Consider the following 25,277-nt stretch of genomic DNA (forward strand, 5'->3'; position numbering starts at 1 on the left):
GATACGACAAGAATATTGATGTGATTCATGTAGTCAGTGGTCTAAAGGAAAACATATGAAGTCTCAACCACCTTGGGCGTGTCACAGTCACCGGGGCAGCAGCAATTGCAGGGATACTCCAACTCAGATGAGGTTTAATATCAATAATAGCTTCACCATTACCCTCATCTATTTGAAGCCTTATAGCAAGAAGTGTCTTTTGCTCATGGAGTAAAAAACAAATGACAGGCACTCCATCAATATCAGTTGCCAAAAACACCTGATCCAGCATGTCAGTATTAATTTAACACAAATGATGAGATCAGAAACTCAGGCCAATTGAGATGAAAGCTCCAATTAACACATATTTTACCACAACTATAACATAACCAAGATGTTTTGATCATCATCTAGGGAATAAAGGGCTGAGCGAGCTGTGAACAAGCAGGAATAAAGGCAAATATATGTGAACATCTATCAAGCCAAAACAAAACCCTCTGAATAGTGTTCCATTTCTAGACATAATTACTTTAGTCAGAAGAACTAAAATGATATTGAAATGGCTGATTAGTGTGTAGAAAGACTGATTTATTGACTATTTGTTTAAGCTCATGCAATAAGGGAGACACCCTTCATAATTCCAATAAACTTCGAAAATTTCTAGATAAAGAGGGAAGAAGGCATGCTTTTATGCAGGAAATTTCATTTAGCTATCAAGCACAAATATCAAGGTGAGAGAAAAACCACAATACAGAAATTAGGGAAGGAAAAAAACTAATGCCAAACTTTACAAAGGGAATGTATGCTCATTCCACCACACAATACTAAGATAGGGTATACTCACTTTAGTCACTTGGTATCAAGAAACTAGGTCTGCTATTCTAATTTAGGCATTGCAAAACATGAACAGAACTCTGGTCAAATAATTTTTATCACCACCTAATTCATCTATGTCATTGGTGTTGTGAATGGCATGTCTGATGAAGTCATTTAGTCAAGCACCAGTGTGACACTCAGTAAAAATAAAATGGCATAAGAAGATACTAAATATAAATATTTGAGCTAAAGCACTCATGATCATGATAATGAGCATCATACCATGAGAAAACACAGATGGCTAGTGTTAAGAGCTTATAAAGAGTAAAGACTAAGCTTTGGCCAGAGTGCACGATATAAGCACAATAACCACATGTAAAATCCCATCACAAAAATATGAGGTTTCATTAACAGATAAGACAATGAACAAATCTCACCACAAACTCGATTTTTTTTTTTTTTTTTTTGGGTAACAAACCACAAACCTGATTGTGCCAAGAAAGGTTTACAATTAGATGTTGATCAGAGAAACATCCACACTGCTTGATTCACTCAATAGCAAATAATACTAATCAAACCCCTACAAAATGAGGGCTAATACTCTTTAATTTAAATTCATTTAACACAAGAATCCACATTCAAAGACACAAGCTCTTAAGATATTAATTAAGTGCTGTCACTATATAAGCAATGAAAACCAAATAATATATTAGAGTGGTTTTTTGTTTCCATTGATCCGAGAAGAATGCAACCTATACCATGATATAAAAAAGATGTGAAACAATAAACCACACCTGCCATTTGTATGCAGCACATAACCACTAATCAAGTCAAGAGCATCATACTGCAGTTCTAACAGAACTGATATATTAAGTATGAAATGATTATTTACTTAAAAAATAAATAAATACTTGCAATCAAGCAAAAATGACCACCTTACTAGCAGCAGACTGTGAACATTTCCCCTGCCATATCCTCCGAAGAGAGAAATCTTGGGTAAACAGCTCTGATGGAACTGTGTTCACGGAAGAGCTAGCATTGACTGTTCCAGGATTAGTTGCAATATCTACGGACCAAACTGAATGTTGCAACTTGCCTGCAGAAGAAAGTATTACACTATATAACATAATAAAAATAATAGCACCCACTGGAATTAAAAATATAAGGTACCAACCTTTATGATATGATGCCATCAAAGGTATAACATCACTTGTCCAAATAGTTTTTTCCTCAAAATCTTTCATGATGTTCAATTTTCCCCTTTCTTCCAAATAAGCTGCCTGCCAAAGTTAAAGTGCCCTTATCTATAAGCACACAACATCAAACTCAGGGAGTCTGCTTATGCAACAAAAACAGCACATCTTTGTTAAATCTGTGGTGGTAGTATAGAATAGTGATTCTGCACAGCATAGTTCGTAAAATAAAAGCAATTTCATTTCCTGGTTACACAATTTATGCAGCAAAAGATGCTAGTGTGCAAATGAAGAGGTCATTTGATATACAACAGTGAAAATTATGAAGTTTATGCAGGTGCTCATTGTTAGATTGTCTGAATCTATGACCACATCCTTAAAGAAGAAAGTAAAAGCACTTTGTTTGCATGAAATTTGCAGGTCCATTAATGCATTCAACTAAAGTCTTCGGATAGAAGTGGTGCATATATTTGAAATGCTTGCCTATCATTCACTTGACATAATAAACAACATTGGCCACCTAAAAAAATCATTACCCACCAACAAGAAAAAATGATGTTCCTAAATGTCCACATCATCATTATAGATTAGTGGTGAAGGAAAAAACCAAGAGCAAACTAATGTTACTCTCTTACCTCACATTCCCAAGCTCAAGATTTTAGCATGTAAGACTTACACCATTTATGACAAGACAAAAGTTCAAATGACATGAGAGAGCAAAAAATGAAATCTATCCCAGGAGGGAAGGCAGTGAGGATGATGAAGAGGCCCTTCTCTTGACCAGTTCAAGTGATGCCAACAAACTTTCCATAGCCAGTGAGGATCGAGCAAGAGGTGTTACATGTATGCCTTAGAAGCCAGATTGGCTGACACTTGTTAAACACTTTTCGGGCATAATTTGTAATTTGACTTTAATATTAATAAAATTGGATTATTTCCATTCATATTGTGCTTAATAGTGTTTGTGAATCGTCCATTGGGTTAATAGGTAAGATAACACATATTCTCAAGAATTGAGAATTTGAGACATGTGCTAATCTTAGTTAGCTCATAAATTGCTCTCAATCGTAAGATCATCACCGAGATAGTGATTGATCCGGAAGATTGATGTACAATCGCTTCCTTCAAATAGATGAGTCTTGAATCTACGGTGTAGAGATACCGGAGAGAAAGTACAGATGCTTGTCAAGAACAAGGATACTGAGCGTGACCATTTACGAACAGTCACAAGAATATCTACCTTCTCGTCAGTGACATGCTCATAGCTGCGGTTGTGTGTTTAGTTCTCTAACCTGAAGTGCATCGACAGTTCACCTTGAGGGTGCTGTAGTTTGACTACACTATAACTCGATCTTCTTGCCATACGGAGCCTTGAGGTGTATGTTGGCTGCAGTATGTTCATTATAAGAATTGGATTGCATCAAGATGGGATCTATCAATCTCAATAGAGGAGCAGTCCTATGTAGATCATGAGATTGAGTCCAAAAATCCATGACCATAGCAGTGTGAAAGATAGAAAAGAGTTTATATTGGGTTTCACATCAAACTTAAATCGATTTATTCTCACATATGACAGATACGAGGTTTGACGAATTTACCTTGACCTCGATTCTGTCGGGACTCACGATAGAAAAACTGAACCACACAGTAACTGCACCTAGAGATTCATCCTTCAGTTCTGCTAGATTGCCACTACATACTGCTAGGTGTCATTAGTGGATTATGGAACTAATTAGAATTATTTTAATGATCAATAATTCTAATTGGATGAATTGGAAAAAGTTCCGATCCATCGAAAAAAATTTCGACAATGTTGATGATAGAGATCACAACATATCTCCCTATCAGACAGAATTGGACCTATGGGGTCACACAAACAAGGGTTTTGGTCTTGGATTGCACAATTAGGCTAAGGGTAGTCTAACTGGGTTAGGAGCTATTGAGTCCTAGCTTTAGGTTTAAGGAAACCATTCTAGCACAAAGTTAAACCCATTTTCTCCTCCTTAATTTTGGATCCTATTAGATAGGATTTAATCAATTTGGTACAAACTCCAATTGGGTTCCAAATGTTGGTTCACCCAAGTTCGAATTAGGTTAGATTTGTGGGGGCACCAAATGTTGGCACCACCCAATATTGTTCGGCCATGTGATGGGGCGCATCCACATAGATTGGATCCATGTGTATGTCGCCCAAATCAAATAAGGGAGAAAGAGAGGGATAAGCAGCCTCATCCACTAGTGGATGAGGATAAGAGATTTGATCTCCTTTGAATCCAAATTCAGATTTGAATTCAACTTTGAATTTAAAACTGTTTGAATTCGAATCGAAGGTGGATTAGAATGAGGCGACAACAACCTTATCCTATCTCCACGCCAATTTGAATTTCTCGTTGGTTTTGTGAGACAAAACAAGGGAGAAATCAGATTGGGCGAACCTAGGAGAGTCCTGTTTTAAGATGTCTGATCTGATCAGATTCCTATAACAAAGGGTTCTTTTTGATCGATCAAAGGGGTTACAGCCAATAGATCATTTCCCACGCCTCTCTTCCACTTTTCCATGTCTCCTCCCTCTTCAATCTCTAATATCTATCCCTCTTCCACGTCCAAGGGTGTTGGACGAGCTATCTGGTGGGTTCAAGGTGTCGAACGCCATCAGTTCTACATGAAGAGTCGAAAAGGCTGCGATCAGGGACTGATTGGAGTCCTGTCGGCGATCAGATTTGAATCTGATCAAGGAGCTTGCAATTCCATCTAGGAGTAGGCGGATTGATCGAGGAGAAAGCATCTTAGATCAAGACCGAGTGGATACTTATAAAGGCCGAACACGTATGCGGCTCCACAGCGAACCTCAGAGATCATCGAATCATCAATCGCGAAGATCGTCTACCCGCGCACGGTGATGAGATCATCTCTTATCTCTTATACATGCTGATTTTTATTATTTAATATGCTATTTTTCTGATTTGGATCTAACTCTCGCATGTCGGATCAGATTAAAAAATTTTTGAATTCCGGTGCATCTGATCTGAACAGATCTGGTGCGCTATCCGATCCTTCAACTAGTATCAGAGCCAGATTGTTTGGATCTTAGATCTAAATTAAATCAGATCTGATTCAGATATGATCTAAAGAATGATCAAATCTGAAAATATTTAGATTAGATCTGAATAATGCATGTTTAGTTAGACCTAAAATTGTTTTAGATTTAAATTCAGCATGTTGTAAACTAGATCTTTGTCATATATATGATATATGCGTAGATCTATTTTATTGTCTGAGTAGTCTAGTACTCGAAATGGATGTACCACCAAGCTATCCGATCATAAGAGCAAATAGGATTTAAAGACCCTCTCTTCTCATTCGATGGGATGCTCTTATGGCATGTAGGAGTGCCATGTGAATACATCCATAAGAAGAACCACGAAAAGAAAAAATTTATTTTCTTGCAAAACCCTAGATCCAAAAACCTTAGGTTTTGATGCATGATTAAGTTATTTAGTTTTTAAAATTATTTTAATTACTAAATTAGAACTTTGGTTATACATGGATTGCAAGAAAATGTTGAAACCCTAAAATCTACTACTGGCACGTCTGCTGGGTTGACTAAGTCCTTGTTTGAGTCGACCCAGTGCCCTAATAGGTCGGCTCAGTATCCAACTGAGCCGACTAAGTTTTCAGGCCGAGGTCAATAGGTTTTCTGTTTGTCACAGATTAGTTGACTCATTCCTTGAACTAAGCCAACTAAGTTCACTGAGCCGACTCAATACTAGGGTGAGTCGACCCAGTCCTATGTACAGAATTTGTATATGATACAATCTGAGTCTAAATTGTTTGGACATCTAATTAGGACCCATGGACTTAATTAAAAATTAAGAGATGAAATTAAACAAATCTAAAATTATGAATTCAAGATCTAAATCAATTTCATAAATCATGGATCAAGGGTGTGGACAACTCAATTAGGTCTAATGGGAGTGGTTGATCAAACCGACTCAAGAGTTGACTAGGTTTGGATCAAGAGTGCTTCAGACCAACCTAATAGTTGTAAATTTGATCAGATCGATTAACAGCCATATGTTATCGATCAATTTAAGACCTAATTCAGCTCAGTGGTTCGAACTCGGTCAATAGGTTAACCTGATCAATTCTAATCAATCAATTTGATGTCTAAGGTAAGTACATAGATGGTGGTTCTTTAATTGGTTCCGTTGTCTGACCTGACCAACTATGTTGATGTCTAAGAAAAACAACGGGGGGACCCCCACACATTTTAACTTATCTGACCATTTTGGGAGGTTAGTTTCTGTATTAGGTCAACTTGTTGAACTCGAGCTAGCCCATGCCACTAGGTTAGTCATAACCATTATAACTAATTAAGGAAGAGACCTAAACCAAATCTTTCTAATAAAATATTAAATCTTACGATCTTCCACCGTTGTAGTTGTGCAAGTCCTTCCCAGGGTTGATTGTTCTCAGCTGGATACAGTGGTTCAATTGCATCAGAAAGATGCAACCATGACTATTAGGCATGAGATGCTGCGGATTGGAGATGGGGTCGACTCAATATTCTGGATACGGTGAGAGTCCCAATGACGGATCCATTTTGCGCAAATGGTGGGTCTGACTTAACTAAGTAATGGACCAATATTTCGGATACGATAAAGCTCATGATTAGAGACCGAAGTTGGCTGCAACATGTTTGGAGAAATATTGAACAAGAATTGTCCACTTATCAATTGACCCAATACCAAGAACTGTCAAGTGAGGTGGTGAGTCAATTGGTGAGACCACAGCATCCACTTAAGACTCTTAATCATGGAGGTCTTTGCTTCTCTTCCAAGGGAGTGAGGAAACCAAAAAAATAGTGGGAGCCCTACTTTGTTTTAAAATGAAATCTCTAAAATAAATTGGTTAAGTCAATTACAAAATCTAATTAAAAATTTTGACTCTATAGGAACAATGTCTGCTTCAAATCCCCTAGCCAGAACATTAGAAGCTAATAGATTGACCGGACCAAATTTTAAGGATTGGCTCTGGAACTTGAAAATTATTTTTGAGTTTCAAAAAATTGGCCTATATCCTTGACCAGGACCTTCCCCCTCTCCCAACCCATCCAACCACTGATCAGAGAGCGTCTCATGAGAAGTGGTTGGACGATGATAATAAAGTTAGGTGCTACGTATTGGCATCAATGTCTGACGAATTGCAACACCAACATGAGGATATGACTACTGTCAGGCAGATGCTGACTCACCTACAAGAGTTATATGGTGAGCAGAGCCACGCAGCCTGCTTCGAAGTGTTCATATGACTCTTCAAGATGAAGATGCGTGATGGACAGTCAATCCATGATAATTGTCTGACAATAATCAAAGACCTCAAGGAGCTTGAGAAGCTCGGATTGTCCATAGATAAGGACTTGTAGGTTGATCTGATCCTGCAGTCCTTGACTGATTCATATGGACAGTTTATTGTAAACTTCCATATGAATAAGATCTAGTGCACCATTTACAAGTTGGTCAATATGCTGGTTACAATAAAGGATACCTTGAAGAGTTCAAAGGGTTCTGTACTTGCTGTGGAGCGGACTTCTTCCAAGAGAAAGTCTATTGGGAAGAAAAAATCTGTAAAGAAGCAGAAAGTGGAGAATAAGAAGGAGAAGAAGGTTTCAAAGAAAAAGACTGTCGAAAATGAAAAGTGTTTCCACAATGATAAAGACGGCCATTGGAAGCGGAACAGTCCAGCTTACCTGACGACCCTGAAGAATAAGAAGGATGGACCTTTTGGAGGTATGCTCATCATAAAAACAAATCTGACAGTTTCTTCTGCATCCAGTTGGATGCCTGACTCTGGATCTAGTGCTCATTTGTGCACTTCTTTGTAGGATCTTGAGGATAGCAGAAGACTGAGGGATAGAGAAATGATCCTACGCATTGAGAATGGAGCAAAAGTTACTGCTGTGGCCGTGGGAACCTACCCTCTGCGATTACCGTCAGAGAATATTTTGATTTTGAGAAACTGTTACTTTGTACCTACCGCGAGCAAAAATCTGATTTTTGTATCTTGTTTAACGCAGGAAGACTATGCAATTAGTTTTTTTAAGGATCATTATACTATTTATTTGAGAAATAATAAAGTTGAAAATAGTTTCATTATCAATGGTCTTTTTCAGTTACATGTTGATGTTTCTGTTCATTGTGTCGAGCAAAACATAAATACTATAGATTCCAAACATCCCAGAGATAATGTGAATGAAAAGTACTTGTGGCATCTAAGGCTACGTCACATTGCAAAAAACAGGATTAACAGATTGGAGAAAATCGGACTAATAAATCCATTGACTTTCGAGTCATATCCGATCTGTGAATCATACCTTCAAGGCAAAATGACCAAGCTTCTCTTTGTGAGACATGGGGAAAGAACCATAGAGTTACTTGCTCTAGTGCATTCTGATGTTTGCGGGCCATTTGATGTGCTTCCCAGAGAAGGTTTTGTCTACTTTATTATCTTTACCAATGATTTTTCACAATTTGGGTGTGTACCTTATGCGTCACAAGCCTAAGATTTTTGAAAAGTTTAAAGAATTCAGACATGCAGTGAAAAAACAAATCGAAAAGCCCCTTAAGGCTCTTCGATCAGATCAAGGAGGTGAACACCTTGGTGGGGAATTTTTTGAATATCTCAAGAAACATGAAATTATCTCACAGTAGACTCTGCTTGGAACATCCCAACTCAACGGAATTTCAGAACGAAGAAATCGGACCTTATTAGATATGGTCCGTTCCATGATGAGTTTCACAGACCTTCCTGATTTTCTTTGGAGACATTGCATTTTGACTGCCATATATGTATTGAATAAGATTCCATCTAAAACCGTTCCTACCACACCATATGAGATATGGCATGGTAAGAAATCGAGTCTGAATCATCTCAAGATTTGGAGTTGTCTAGCCCATGTTAAACGACAACAAGCAGACAAGTTAAAATCTAGATCCTTTAGGCCTCATTTTATTGGATATCCTAAAGATCGTTAGGATATTATTTCTATCTTCCGAAGACCACAATGTGATTGTAAGTCGACATACAGTTTTTTTTGAAAAAATAGTTTATTCAAGATGGAGGCATGGGAAGACAGATTAGACTCGATGAGAAAGTCTCCAAAGAGCAGCAAGCCTTAGAACCCGAGGAACCGTTCAATCTGAGCCGATCCACACACTTCCTCCACCTTGTAAGTCTAACAGGATTTTTCATTCTCTTGAGAGGTACTTAGATATTATCTCAGAGGATGCATAGAAAATGTTCCTCACAGGAAATGGGATATATGAAGATGACCCCAAGACCTATAACAAGGCGATATCAGATATCGACTCTGAGAAGTGGTTGAAGACAATGAAATCAGAAATTGACTCAATGCACTCAAACCAAGTCTGGACCTTCATAGATCCATTCAAAGGTATTGTATCTATTGGATGTAAATGGATCTTCAAGAGAAAAATATATGCAAATAAAAAGATAGAGACCTTTAAGACTAAACTCGTAGCGAAAGCATATGTCAGCACGAAGGTGTTGACTATCAGAAAACCTTCTCGTATGTAGCCATGCTAAGTCTATCCGCACATTGCTTGCTGTTGCAGCGTATTTCGATTACGAAATATAGCAAATGGATGTGAAAACGGCTTTTCTGAATGGATATCTTAAAGAAGATATCTATATGAAACAGCCATTGGTTTTATTTCCAGTGATGGTGATACTAAGATTTGCAAACTGCAAAGGTCCATTTATGGACTAAAGCAAGCATCTCAGCTGAAATGCTCGATTCAATGATGTAATCAAATCATTTGATTTCATCAAAAACGAGGAGCCATATATATTCAAGAAGGTCAGTGGAAGCGCTGTCACTTTTCTCGTATTATACGTGGATGACATTCTTCTGGTTGAGAATGATATTCCTATATTGACCTCGATCAAGGTATGATTGTCTAAAGACTTTTCTACGAAAGACCTAGGAGAAGCATCCTTCATTTTGGAGATAAAGGTCGATAGAGATAGATCTAGAAAAATGCTAGGACTATCACAGAAGATGTACATTGAGGAGGTGCTGAAAAAGTGCAGCATGGAGAACTCTAAGAGGGGTCTTGTACCCTTCAGACATGGCATTCATCTCTCCAAAAAGATGTGCCCCAACACACCGAAAGAAATTGAACGCATGAGCAAGATCTCTTATACTTCGGCTATAGGAAGTCTCATGTACCCCATACTTTGTACACGATCTGATATCGCTCATGCTGTGAGTATCACAAGCAGATATCAATCGAATCCAGAGAAAGAATATTAGACTTTTGTGAAGTGTATCCTTAAGTACTTGAGAAAGACTAAGGATATGTTTCTGATCTTTGGAATGAAGAACTGAAGGTGCAGAAGTATACTAATTCAAACTTCATGTCTGATATCGATGATCGAAATTGGACATCGGAAAGTTTTTTTTTTTTTGTCATGATGGCGCTGTCAGCTAGAAGAATTTCAAGCAGACTGTGATTGTAGACTCTATCATGGAAGCAGAATACATTGCCGCATCGAAGGCCGCAAAGGAGGTATTCTGATTCAAGAAATTTGTTACAGAACTTGGAGTGATGCCATCAGATGCCGTCCCTCTCAACTGCAACAACAACGGTGCCATAGCCCTAGCTAAGGAGCTGAAGTCTCACCAGAAATTCAAGTACATCGAACGACGATTCCACCTCATCCACGATTACCTCGAGAAGGATACGTCGAGGTGAAAAAAGTCGACATCGCAGACAACGTGGCTAACCTATTGACGATGCCGTTAAGCCAGCAAAAGACTGAAGCCCATCTTGAGAAGATAGACTTAGATTTGTAGCCAATTGGCTTTAGGTCAAGTAGGAGTTTGTTAAAGTATGTCTTAAAAGCCAAATTGACTGACACTTATAAAACACTTTTAGGACATAATCTGTAATTTGACTTTGATATTAATAAAATTGGATTATTTTCAGTCATATTGTGTTTAATAATGTCTATAAATCGTCTATTGAATTAATGGATAAGATAACACATATTCTCAAAGTTGAAAATTTGAGACATGTGCTAATCTTAGTTAACTCATAAATTGCCCTCAATCGTAAGATCATCACAGAAATGGTGCTCGATCCGAAAGATTGATGTACGATCGCTTCTTTCGAATAGATGAATCTTGAATCTACGATATGGAGACACCGGAGCGAAAGTACAGATGCTTGTTAAAAACAAAGATACTAAGCGTGATCATTTACGAACAGTCATAAAGATATCTATCTTCTCATCAGTGACATGTTCATAACTGCAATTATATGTTTAGTTCTCTGACCTGAGGTGCATCGGCAGTTCACCTTAGGATGCTGTAGTTTGACTATACCATAACTCGATCTCCTTGCCATACAGAGCTTTGAGATGTATGTTAGCTGCAGTATATTCATTATAGAAATTGGATTGCATCAAGATAAGATCTATCGACCTCGATAGAGGAGCAATTCTATGTAGATCATGAAATTGAGTCCAAAAGCCCATAGCCATGGTAGTATGAAAGATAGAAAAAAATTTCTATTGAATTTCACATCGAACTTGAATCGATTGATTCTATCATATGACAGATATGAGGTTTGACGAGTTTATTTTGACCTCGATTCTCTCGGGACTCATGATAGAAGAATCGAATCACACGATAACTACACCTAAAGATTCATCCTTCAGTTCTACTGGATTGCCACTACATACTGCTAGGTGTCATTAGTGGATTATGGGACTAATTAAAATTATTTTGATGATCAATAATTCTAATTGACTGAATTAGAAAGAGTTCCGATCCATCGAAAAGAATTTCAATGATTTGATGATAGAGATCACAACATATCTCACTACCAAACAAAATTGGATCTATGGGGTCACACAAGTAAGAGTTTTGATCTTGGATTGCACAATTAGGCTAATTGTAGTCTAATTGGGTTAGGAGCTATTGAGTCCTAGCATTGGGTTTAAGGAAACCATGCTAGCAAATGGTTAAACCCATTTTCTCCTCCTTAATTTTGGGTCCTATTAGATAGGATTTAATCAATTTGGTACAAGCTCCAATTGGGTTCCAAATGTTGGTTCACCCAAGTTCAAATTTGATCGAATTAGGTTAGATTTGTGGGGGCGCCAAATGTTGGCACCACCTAATATTGTTCGGCCATGTGATGGGGTGCACCCACATGGATTGGATCCATGTGTGTCACCCAAATCAGATAAAGGAGAAAAAGAGGGATAAACCTCATCCACTAGTGGATGAGGATAAAAGATGTGATCTCCTTTGAATTCAAATTCAGATTTGAATTCAACTTCGAATTTAAAACCGTTTGAATTCGAATCGAAAGTGGATTGGAATGAAGCGACAACAACCTTATCCTATCTCCACGCCAATCTGAATTCTTGTTGGTTTTGTGCGACAAAACAAGAGAGAAATCAGATTAGGGCGGATCTAGGAGTCCTGTTTTAAGGCATCTGATCTGATCAGATTCCTATAAAAAAGGGTTCTTTTTGATCGACCAAAGGGATTATAGCCAATTGATCATTTTCCACGCCTCTCTTCCTCCTTTCCACGTCTCCTCCCTCTTCTATCTCTGATATCTATTCCTCTTCTACATTCAAGGGTGTTGGACGAGCCATCCGGTGGGTTCAAGGTGTCGAACGCCATCAGTTCTACGTGAAGAGTCGAAAAGACTGCAATCAGAGACTGATCGGAGTCCTGTCGGCGATTAGATTTGAATCTGATCAAGGAGCTTGCAATTCCGTCTAGAAGTAGGCAGATTGATCGAGAAGAAAGCATCCTAGATCAAGCCCGAGCGGATACCTGTAGAGGCCGAGCACGTGCGCGGCTCCACAACGAACCTCGAAGATCATCAGATCATCAATCGCAGAGATCATCTATCCGCGCACGGTGATGAGATCACCTCTTTTCTCTTATGCATGCTGATTTTTATTATTTAATATGCTATTTTTCTGATTTGGATCTAAGTCTCACATGCTGGATCGGATTAAAAAATTTTGAAATCCGCTACATCTGATCCGAACCGATCCGGTGCGCTATCCGATCCTTCAAGAGAAACCTGTCAAGAGACCTAGGAGACCAAATTGGCTGGAATACAAATCACCTTTGTTGGTTAACAAAGAGATCACATTGTACCAAAAAAAAAGAAGAGATTATGCAACCTATTGGAGTGATACATTGATGACTTTCCTAGATTTAGAATCAGACTAAACAACAAAGCTCAGTTGCAACTTTAGGCACTCATATTTGCATTTATCTTTGAAGCACAAATCAAAAACCAAATCACAAACTTACAAAATGGAGGGATAAAGTAAAAAGCAAGGTTTGTCGTCTCAATACTTGACCCCACACAAGTGCCATCCTACTGCAGTGTCAATACATGGTATCAAGGTTTTAAATCTCATTCGATGGGGCTGTTCCTATTTTCTCATGAAACGAGACATGCCGTCGTCCCACCCCATCCCGACAGTTAGGATGGGAGATGTCTCAAGAAATCTCAATTGGGATGCTGAGACCATGGCAAGGCGATCCTATTCTGACACAAGGGTTGGCACCCTATCTTGGTGTCCTACAGGATGTCCCACTGGGATCTGAATCCTTGCATGATATTGTTCGATAAGGATGGCATATCAAATGTCAATATCGGTATGGTACAGTACGCTCGATATAACATGATATCAGTTGGTACAGCAAACCTTATTAAAAATATTTTAAGTTCAAATGAAGGTACTTGTCCAATTTACTATCGACTTACCATGATAATTATCTATGTTCAAGCTATTCTAGCAACTTTATTAAGATAAAACGTAAAAAGTAATAAATTTTCCATCTGGTTCTTGGTCGATATCCCTTTTGTTTTTCTACCATTACCAAAATCTCCTATAGGAACAAGCAACCTAAGGTATTCATTATGCTATTGTGTATATATTAATAGTCTTGAAACAAATAGATGATGATCAAATAGAAACCAAACTTAAGGGGGGAAATAAGCAAATAATAGAGACCAAATGTAGTGTAAAATCACAAAAAGTATAAATGGTGAATAACTGATATGAGATGAAGTTTTGATTACATAATGAAAAAGCCCGGAGATAGACATGGGCACCCAACTTCACACACACCTGAGGTTCTTCCATTGGATGTTTTAATATCAAGTGTGATGACAACATAGCCCCACTTTCCTTAATAACTGGCTCAAAAGAATGGATGTGACGAGTAGAATGGTGGCTCAACCCATATTCCTTGCATGGACGAGATAAATCCCTCGCATTCAGCAGCGAGCTAGAAGATGATATGGGACGATTCCCATCTATCAACTTCTGGAGCAGCAGACCAAATGGAAGGGGCCATATCGATGCAACAGCATATGGAAGAGGAATGCAAACCACCTCACCTGCAATATCAATAGGTGAATTGGAATTGCAAAAGATGTAACCAATGGATATATGACAGCTTTTTGTCAAATAGCTCCTACATGAAGATTCAGGTGTTTGACAGGAATGACAATAAAATAAATGTAAGAAATCAACAGAACCAATTCTGTTTAGTGGAAGTCAAAGAAAAAAGATAGAAAAGTCATTGCGAAGTGTTGTTTAAGTAATTTGCTTAAAAACTTTTACCAGAACTAACCCACCTGATGCACTGTATATGGATAGAGTGTCAATTTGTAGAACACAGAGAAGCGCATCTGAAATAGCATCCATGCGACACCAGCAAGCCTGGACTCATTATATAAGCATTCATCAGCATAATCAAATATGGCAAAAGACAATCTTACAGGTTAAAGCCATCTAAATTAAAATAACATGAACCCATGATATAAGAAACTCTTGCAAGGATGCAATAGAATTAGGTTTAAAGTATAATCAACATGGAAGCAAGATCTTCATGTGAAGCAGAAGTAGCTAGCCAAATGCAAGTGGCTTAATAAGACTTTGGAGTTGTGATTCCATGGCAATGTCAAAAGAAAAAACTTCAGAGTGACAAGAAAAACAGACACACAAAGTTAGAGGAGAGGAGAGAGGAGAGAGAGAGTTGTTCTTTAGGAGCCAACCTGTTCTATCATTTACACCAGTCTTATATGTCAGTTTCCAAAGCAAAGCAATGCAATTAATGCTCAAAAAAAAAAAAAAAAAAAAAAAAAGCAGCAAAGCAGGCACCGAATATTGCTGCTTTCATATTCATTAAATCAGTATGTATTTTTCTACTTCTATACCATTAAACAAGTATAAATCTCATTCAGAGTTCTTATTAACCTAGGCAAGAGATCATATTAATTGAACTTACCAATATCTAACTCTCAGCAAAGTCATCTAAGGGGCAGATAGGTATCCAAATATACAAGCCTAGTCATACCACATTATAGAAAAACTTGGTCATGCAAGCATTGCAATGATAAGTAAGAATACCATGAGGATTGTATTAGGAGATGTGTATCTTTTGTGAACTCTGGAACCAGTGCTCCATATTATCCTATCAGAAAACAACATGAATTATGACGTCAACAACAATATGAAATAAATTTAAGGCCACAATGTTTATAGAAAAAATAACAAGACAAGCCACTCATCTACGTCACACAGTATTAACAAAATGCTGTGGCAACATCCACTACTCCACTTAAAAGAGAGAGACCATCATGAAAACCAGACAGCATGAATTCAAAAATAGAAAAACAGAGCTTTTCTATTCTCCTATTTATAGAAACTTACACTCTTATTAAAATGTTCATTCTAAAACCTATCCAGAATGGAAAAATTAGTCACAATATTTCTAGCAACCCAACATTCACATAAGATAGGGAAGACTATGCTGAACTAAAAGGTGAAAGCAGATTAGCATATCAAATAAGAAATCCATAAATGGCTTGAATAAAATAAAAGCAAAAAAGTGCATTCACCACCAGTAAACGCACCACCATTTTGGGTCCGCCACTCTCCCGTGTGTGTAAAAACAATGGTTTTAACATCAACAAAACTTGCGGATGGTGACTGCTTAGAAAAACATCGCTGCTTGAAGAAACCATCTGGATCCCCTGCTGCTTCATACTGCACAGAGATGATTCATTTTCCTTCCCCTTCTTCGACACATTGATCCACTAACCAGCCAACCCAACCCACCCCCTTGCCTCCTATCACTACTGTTTGCTAAATAGTTGGTGATGTAAATAAGTCCAGGTATCAGTCTCCCAGATTCTTGTCGCCACCATTAGCATGACTTAAATTTATGGAGATGATGTGTTTGCTTCGATCCTCCATTTGGCGGAGAATACAAAAACCTAAAAGTTGTGTGTGGGGTAGAGTGCAAATTAACAAAGAAAACATGGAAAAGAAGAGGCGAAAAAACCTTAATTAGGTTCCTTGAAAGAAGACGACACAAAAAGAATGGGATATGCTTAATCTCTGCTGACGCAATGTGAGAGAGAGAACCTAAAATCAAGCCTTAGATCTCTTTTTCTAGCTTTTCTTTAAACACTTTAGCTCACTGGCTAACCCCCTTCCTCCTCCTACCGTGTCCCTTCAGCGATCATTCTAAGTATTTTTGACGTAACCAAGCAGTAGGTGAAAATAAGTGATTTGTTTATAATGGTTTCCACCTTTCTTGTACATTTCCTCTTCAAGAAAGTCCAAAAATCCAACAAAAAAAAAATAGATGCAGAAAAGATACAAACAAAATTGACTTCTCTCAGCATTAGTACGCGTGCAAAATCGATTGAGAAAGAAATCTGATAACGGATATGAGGAGAATTTCCGAGAAAACAAGTTTCTTGAAATAAATTACAAGCAGTTTGCTGCAATTGATGTTTTCCATCTCTTCTTTTTTCTTTCCTATATCCAAAAATGGAAAGATTTGGACACATCAAAATTCTACTCACCGTCAGGAAGTAAGCGTTCACTAACGATCCAGAAAGAATTTTTCCCAAAGAATGGGAAAGAACCCTAGAAGCTAGATTTTTCCAAGAAAGAAATCTCTACCGAGAACAGGGAAAGAACGCTAGAAATCGAGATTCTTGAAAAAAAAAGAAAAGGAGAAAGGAAAGAAGGATCACCGGTTTCCACGGATGAAAAGCTCGTGATCGCTGTGGTCGGCGGAAGTAGATGGGGTGGAGAAATCGAGATCGGCGGCGAGTGGGTCGTCCCTCTCGCGAGCGACTTCCGGGTCGAAGAGGAAGTAGCCATACTTCTCCGCCGCGTCGTCGGATGGCTTCCCGTCCAGCACCTCGGCGATCAGGCCGAAGGGCTTAAATTCCCCGAGTACCGTGAGGTACCGGACTCCGATCGACGACATCGCCGGCGGCGGCGGAGTGAGCGAGAGAGAGGTGGGGGGAGGGGGGGTTGGAGTGGAAGAAGTGAGGTGACCTGTTTCTCCCGCCCTTGGGGATGCTTAAAAATGGTGTGACGCGTCGGAAACAAAACCCTAACAAAGGGAACGATTTCGGGCCATCTGTGCGCCCGCGAGCCGGTTTTCGGGACGGGCGCACTTGGTTGCTTTCACAGGAGAGTTTCGTGACTTATGCGATTAGGCAGAAAAAAAAAAAAAAAAATGCTAGGCTGACTAGAGTGCTTTACTAATTAATTTATAAAAAAATTATTTATAATAATAATTTAATTTTTAATTTATTTATCAAATTGATGCAAACAGATAAAAGATCATTTTGAATGGTATTTTATGATGATCACATCACCCATCTTTTTTCCCCATTTTCCACCTGGATGACAAAAAAAAAATTAAAATTGCCAAATCAAATGGTGTTTTTCAAAATACCATTTTATTTGATAATTTTAATTTTTTTAAAAAAAATAAAAATTTTAATTTTAAATTTATAAAAAAATATAATTATAATTTTGATTAAAATAAAAATCATCATTTCAAATTAGTATCCTCATTTCAAATTATCATTTTAAAAAAATATTTGAAAAAAATTGGTGTAAAAAAAATAAAAAATATCATAAAAAAATTGAAAAAAATAGAAATTATAATTCTAAATTTTAAAAAAATAAAATTTTAATTTTAATTCAAATAAAAATCATCATTTTAAATTACAATCTCCTTTTCAAATTAATTTTTTTAAAAAATATCATAAAAAAATGAGAAAAAAATAAAATTATAAATTTGAATGAATTTTAAAAAATAAAAAATTTTAATTTTAATTCAAAAAAATATATCATTTCAAATTATTTTTCTCATTTAAAATTTATTTTTTAAAAAAATATACCAAAAAAATCTTAAAAAATTTAAAAAAATAAAAAGTGCCATAAAAATGAAAAAAAAGAAAAAAATTATAAATTTGAATTTAAAAATTTAAATTTTTAATTTTAATTAAAATAAAAAACATCATTTCAAATTACTTTTCTCATTTCAAATTAATTTATTTAAAAAATATTCCAAACAAAGAAAAAAATACCTAAAAAAATATCATAAAAACAAAAAAAAATGGTAAAAATAGGATAAAATTAAAATTAAAATTATAAATTATAAAAAAAATAAAATTTTAATTTGAATTTAAAAAAATAAAAGAAATAAAAAATGCCATTAAAAAGTGAAAAAAGGAGAAAAAATGGGAAAAAAATAAAAACTGTAAATTAAAATTTTTAAAAAAATAAAAATTTTAACTTTCATTCAAATAAAAAATATCATTTCAAATTACTTTCTCCATTTTAAATTATTTTTTTAAAAATATCAGAAAAAAATTGATGTAAAAAATAAAAAACACCATTAAAAAAAGGAAAAAGAATTGAATTGAATTGAAAAAAAATAAAAATTCTAATTCTAATTTAAAAATAAAAATTATAATTTTGAATTTAAAAAAATAAAAATTTAATTATAATTCAAATAAAAAATATCATTTCAAATTACTAAATTAATTTAAATTTAATTTTTTTAAAAAATATTCCAAACAAAGGAAAAAATACCTAAACAAAATGCCAAAAAGGGTAAAAATGGGATCAAATAAAAAATATAATTTTAAATTATAAAAATTTTAATTTGAATTCCAAAAAATAAAAAAATGCCATAAAAGAAGTGAATAAAAGGGGAAAATGGTAAAAAAAATAAAAATTATAATTATAAATTAAAAAAATAACTTTAATTAAAATAAAAAATTATTATTTCAAATTACTATCCTCATTTTAAATTATTTTTTATTAAAAAATTACATAAAAATAACTAAAAAATTAAAAATATCATAAAAAAATAAAAAAATAAAAAATTGAAACAAAATGCTGGATGGCATTTTTGAAAATACCATCCCTTTTGGCATTTTTGAACCATAAGACTCAAAAAAAAAAAAACTCTTCTCCCTCTTCTCCGATGTTTCTCCAACTTCTTCGACGTTTTCTCCTCTCCGACAGCACGGCGGCGAGCTTCCGACGACGGTGAGCTCCTCTTCTCTCTTTCCTCTTCCTCTCTCTCCTCTTCTCTCCCTCTTCCTCTCTCTCTCTCTCCCTCTTTTTCCTTGGCCCATCGGCGATAGACTGCCGGCGGCGGGTCCGTGTGCCCCCCCGGTTGGTTCGTCGGTGGGCCACCGCCGGCCGCCCCGCCCCTCCCCTTCCTTTGGCCGCCCTCTCTCTCCCCCTTCCTCTCTCTCCCTCCCTCTTCCTTCCCTCTTCCTCTCTCTCTCTCCCTCTTTTTGCTTGGCCCACCGGCGACAGCGGTCGGCGGCGGTCCTACGCGCCCCCCTGTGGTTGGTCCGTCGTGGGCCGCCGGCGGCCGCCCCACCCCTCCCCTTCCCTTGGCCGGCCCCCTCTCTCTTTCCTCTTCCTCTCTCTCTCCCTCTTCCTCTCTCTTCCTCTCTCTCTCTCCCTCTTTTTTTTTGGCCCACCGGTGACAGCCGACCGACGGTGGTCCCCTTCCCTTGGCCGGCGGCCGCCCCACCCCGCCCCTCCCCTTCCCTTGGCCGGTGGCGGGCCCCTTCCTTCCCTTGGCCGGCCGCCCCGCCCATCCCGACCCCGGCAGCCCTGCGGTGGCGGGCCCCACTGTGGCCCCGCGGTGGGCCCCCGATGGCTGCCCCGCATTTGAATATATGCATTTAATATCCAGAGATGAACTAAATTTTGTGTTTAAGTTGTATTATGTGACAATATTGTATTTAAAATATATTTCTCATAAAATGAATGGCTATCATATTTTTTATTTTTTAATACACTTGTGATAATATCATTATTTTAGATTCATTAGCGTATTATGGCTTACGATCTACGGCATCTCAGTCCTCGAGACAGCAGTATTCTTATATTACAGGAGCACCATCGATCACAGACTATTTTAGATGACGGCGTAAGCATTCCAATCCTACTTACTATTTAATTTTTTTTTAAAAAATCATATACATTATCTAATTATTATATCTTATTGCAAGAGTCCAGACACCTTCGTCTACGACGATCTGATGCTGACTTCTAGAGGACAGAGGACATCCCACATAGAGTGCTGAATTATTTACGATATCTTAGATTCTATGGAGTATATCGGATTGGTCATATACAGATGGACGTTGGTCTTATTACTGCTTTGCTTGAGAGATGGCGTCCAGAGACACACACATTTCATCTTTCATTTGGTGAAGCGACCATCACTTTATAGGATGTCAGCATCCTTACTGGACTACCAGTTGATGACGATTTAGTTACTGGAGTTGATCCCACGCTTACCATTCTGGAGTGGCAGGCTTTGTGCTTGCGATTGCTAGGGTTTGAGCCCGACGTCCAATTTTTCGATCATTCACAACTCAGGATTGAGTATTTGATGATCGTTATCGATATTTTCATATTGTGGATGATGCACCGAGGAGATGGTACAGCAGTATGTTAGGGGTCAGGTGCTGCGGTTGTTAGGTGGTGTCCTGTTATCCGATACTTCATCGAATAAGATGAAGTTGATATTTTTGCCATCATTAGAGGATTTAGACTTCGCTCGTGACTCAGTTGGGGCAATGCAGTACTAGCTTGCCTGTATAGAGCTATGTGTCGGGTTCTTATATGCTGATCAGAGCGAGATTATGGTTATCTTGTATTATTACAGTATGGATTAAAAATTTTTATTTTAATATTCAATTATAGTTCACATTAGGTATATCATGTATGATTTTTGAAAATTTGCAGATTTGGATATGAGCGTATGCCGACTATCAGTCCATTACGACGACATTGCTCGAGATGCCATCAGAGCAGTATGATCCTGATATTCCATTCAGACTAGACGGATCATTGAAATTAGGTATAAAAATATTATTTTTTTACTTGAATTACTATTTTAAATCTGATAAAATTTATTTAATATGAGTAGATTATGAAACAGATGGAACGTTGCATTCAACGTTCAACATATCGACGAGATGACATGGGTTTTAGGTCCAGTTAGATTACATAGTTGATACATATAGACATATAAATTTAATTTTTTTACAAATATTATTTTAGTATTCATAATCTATTAAAATTTTAGCTTATTAATTTTTTTTATTTTAACTCTATCAATTTTTGTGGGAGCCATATATAGATGAGACATTGGCTATATTGCCGCAGATATGTACAGTTGGACATGACATATAGACTGCTAGGGTGCCACTTATTTGTTTTGATGTAGTAGAGTGGCATCTTTCCGATCGTATCCAGCGATAGTTTGGTCAGATTCAGGATATCTCAGAGTAGTTTGATACCAGCTAGGGACTTCATCGTATTGATCGACGAGGAAAAGCTCGTATTGACTGGGTATTAGACATGCAGAGTTCATCGATATTTGAGATGCACGTCGAGATCACATTGTTCATGGTGATTCCATTTTGAGAGACCGTTCATATACCGAAGACTACATGGTTTGATTTTTTAGCATTACAGTGCAAGTTATTGGACAGCCTCGGTATGTAGTTCTCGGATACGAAGGTGAAAGTTCTCCTGTGCGTCTTTTGATAAAACTACGAAAATTATTTATGTTGTTTGTATTATGCAATTTGTTTTATATTTTACAGTATATTGACTGTTTTATTTTTATTTTGTAATTGATTCTATGTCGGATCTTGTGTTGGACGCTCGTCGTGCTTTATCTACGACTGATGAAGACGAACGGATTCAGATACTGTGTGAGATAGAAAGAACAAGTTTGAAATATTGATGGCGATTGATGTTGATCTATATAGCTGTGCATCTTGGTATGAAGCAGCCGATGCGCCAGATATGAGATATACGCCGTCATTATATGTTCCACATATGCCATCACCGCATATTCCGCAGATGTCATCACTAGATGCTGCACAGATGCCACCGCCTTTTGATCTACAGATGGTAGCACCTTTTTCTTCTTACATCCCCCAGATGATATCACCGGGTATCAGTTGGCCATATGAGTATGATACTTTCTTTTCAAGCCCATCCGTGTATCCAGATGAGAGGGTTGAGCGGATCTCTCAGTTCGTAGATAATCCGACAGCATCAATTATTCCTGAGCAGCATGACCAACAAACCTCCACTGATACAAGGGAGGAGCCATCACAGCAGGAGCAGGAGCAGCCATTGAGGACCTTTCTGAGAAGGTCCAAGCGACCACGGGCACCACGACGTCCTTGTGGGACTTAGTCTTTTTTAGATTTGTACTTATATTTTTGAAACTTTTATTGTACTATTTTTTGTACACTTAATATTTTTATTTATTTAATATTATTAATTATTGATTTTATTTTATATTATTTAATTTTGAGTGATCGGATATTATGCTTTGTGGATATGGATACACATATTCTAATGTGTCTCAGAATATTAGGAGAGAAAAAGTTATGCTAAAAGGGCTATAAAAATTATAACGTAAAATATTTAAAAATAAGTTAAATCAAACAAGTCGGTGGGGAACTATCAAAGTTCAAGCCGATATATGAGATGAATCGGACCATACTGGTACATCTCGATCAGGTACGGACACGAACAGCTATGTATGGTGCGGTATGAAAAAAAATTAATTAATTTAAAATGAAGAAAGTAATTTGAAATGATATTTTTTTATTTGAATTAAAATTAAAATTTTTATTTTTTTAAATTTGAGATTATAATTTTTATTTTTTTCTCATTTCTTTCTTATTTTTCCTTTTTTATGATATTTTTTATTTTTTTAATTTTTTAAAATTTTTTGGGATATTTTTATTAAAAAATTAATTTTAAATAGAGAAAATAATTTGAAATTATTTTTTTTGAATAAAATTAAATTTTTATTTTTCAAAAATTAAAATTAAAATTTTTATTTTTTTTAATTTTTTTTTATTTTTTTCTTCTTTGTTTGGAATATTTTTTATAAAAATTAATTTGCAATGGGGAAATAATTTGGAATGATGTTTTTTATTTTAATTAAAATTAAAAATTTTATTTTTTTTAAATTTAAAATAATAATTTTTATTTTTTTTTCAAAATTTTTTGCTTTTTTTATGATACTTTTTATTTTTTTTATTTTTTTACATATTTTTTTTTAAAAAATTAATTTGAAATGGGAAAGTAATTTGAAATGATATTTTTTATTTTAATTAAAATTAAAATTTTTATTTTTTTAATTTTAAAATTATAATTTTATTTTTTTCTCATTTCTTTCTTTTTTTATGGTATTTTTTATTTTTTTTATTTTTAAATTTTTTTTGAGATATTTTAAAAAAATAATTTTAAATGGAGAAAATAATTTAAAATGATGTTTTTTATTTGAATTAAAATTAGAATTTTTATTTTTTAAAATTCATTCAAAATTATAATTTTTATTTTTTTTCATTTTTTTCATTTTTTATGTTATTTTTTTTTTTATTTTTTAAGATTTTTTTGAGATATTTTTTTAAAAAAAAATTTTTAATGGAGAAAATAATTTAAAATGATTTTTTTGAATTAAAATTAGAAATTTTATTTTTTAAAATTCATTCATAATTATTATTTTTATTTTTTTCTCATTTTTTTTTTTTATAATATATTTTTTTTTTTTAATTTTTAAGTTTTTTTGAGATATTTTTAAAAAAATTATTTTTAATGGAGAAAATAATTTAAAATGATTTTTTTGAATTAAAATTAGAATTTTTATTTTTAAAATTCATTCAATATTATAATTTTTATTTTTTTCTCATTTTTTCTTTTTTATGATATTTTTATTTTTTTTAAGATTTTTTTGAGATATTTTTAAAAAAATAATTTTAAATGGAGCAAATAATTTATAATGATATTTTTTATTTGAATTAAAATTAGAATTTTTATTTTTTAAAATTTATTTAAAATTATAATTTTTATTTTTTTCATTTTTTTCTTCTTTTATGATTTTTTTTAAAATTAATTTGAAAAGGAGATTGTAATTTCAAATGATGATTTTTATTTGAATTAAAATTAAAATTTTTATTTTCTTAAAATTTAGAATTATAATTTATATTTTTTTCAATTCTTTTTTATGGTATTTTTTATTTTTTTTACACCAATTTTTTTAAGATATTTTTTAAAAAGATAATTTGAAATGGGAATACTAATTTGAAATGATGATTTTTATTTTAATCAAAATTATAATTTTTATTTTTTTATAAATTTAAAATTATAATTATATTTTTTTTTTTGGAGAAAAAATTAAAATCGTCAAATAAAATGGTATGTTTTAAAATACCATTTGAAATGGCGTTTTTAAAAATGCCATTTCAAATGGCGCTTTTAAAAATGCCATTTCAAATAACATTTTAAAAAATACCATTTGATTTGATAATTTTATTTTTTTTTGCGTCATCTACGTGGAAAATGAGAGAAAAAGATGGGTGCCTTGGCCATCATCAAACATCATTCAAAATGACGTTTTATCTTATTTGCATCAATTTGATAAATAAGTTAGAAATTAAGTTATTTTTATAAATATTTTTTTTTAAAAAAATTAATTAGATAAAGCACTCAGTCGACTCTGGTACCACTCCATGACCACGTGGCGTGGTACACCTATATCTGTACGATAATTATGAGAAATTATTGATTAGGACCATCCCATTATATGTTGTTTCGTTACCCAATAAAAAATTATCGCATCATTTTATTATAAAAAAATTATTATTATTCTAATTTAATTAAAAGTATTGAATGAAAAAAAATTAATTTAACTAGAAATTATTGATTAAAATTATTTTACCCATCTAATAAAAAATCATTATATTATTCGAAAAAATAAATTTCTTTCATTCAAAATAATAAAAAAATAAAATTATTAGTTAATCAATCATAACTAACAATAAT

General features: G+C 35.0%; 1 protein-coding gene across 2 annotated transcripts in view; it reads right to left on the reverse strand.

Annotated features, from left to right (window-relative positions):
* The window catches only part of LOC105044695 (anaphase-promoting complex subunit 1), a 62,683-nt gene extending 45,249 nt beyond the window's left edge, over positions 1–17,434 (reverse strand). The window contains exons 1-7 of one of the 2 annotated variants that reach the window (XM_073257274.1): positions 17,114–17,432; positions 15,474–15,537; positions 14,699–14,783; positions 14,187–14,458; positions 1,970–2,075; positions 1,731–1,891; positions 72–259 (exon numbers count right to left, since the gene is read on the reverse strand). In XM_073257274.1, coding sequence (XP_073113375.1) covers positions 72–259; positions 1,731–1,891; positions 1,970–2,075; positions 14,187–14,458; positions 14,699–14,783; positions 15,474–15,537; positions 17,114–17,352 — 1,115 coding nt within the window. In that variant the 5' untranslated portion in view covers positions 17,353–17,432. Of the gene's footprint in view, positions 1–71; positions 260–1,730; positions 1,892–1,969; positions 2,076–14,186; positions 14,459–14,698; positions 14,784–15,473; positions 15,538–17,113 lie in introns of both variants that reach the window. The other variant, XM_073257275.1, reaches the window with a different exon arrangement.
* Between the last annotated feature and the right edge of the window lie 7,843 nt (positions 17,435–25,277).

The sequence above is a fragment of the Elaeis guineensis genome, chromosome 5 (assembly GCF_000442705.2).
Source record: "Elaeis guineensis isolate ETL-2024a chromosome 5, EG11, whole genome shotgun sequence".
NCBI lineage: Eukaryota > Viridiplantae > Streptophyta > Magnoliopsida > Arecales > Arecaceae > Elaeis > Elaeis guineensis.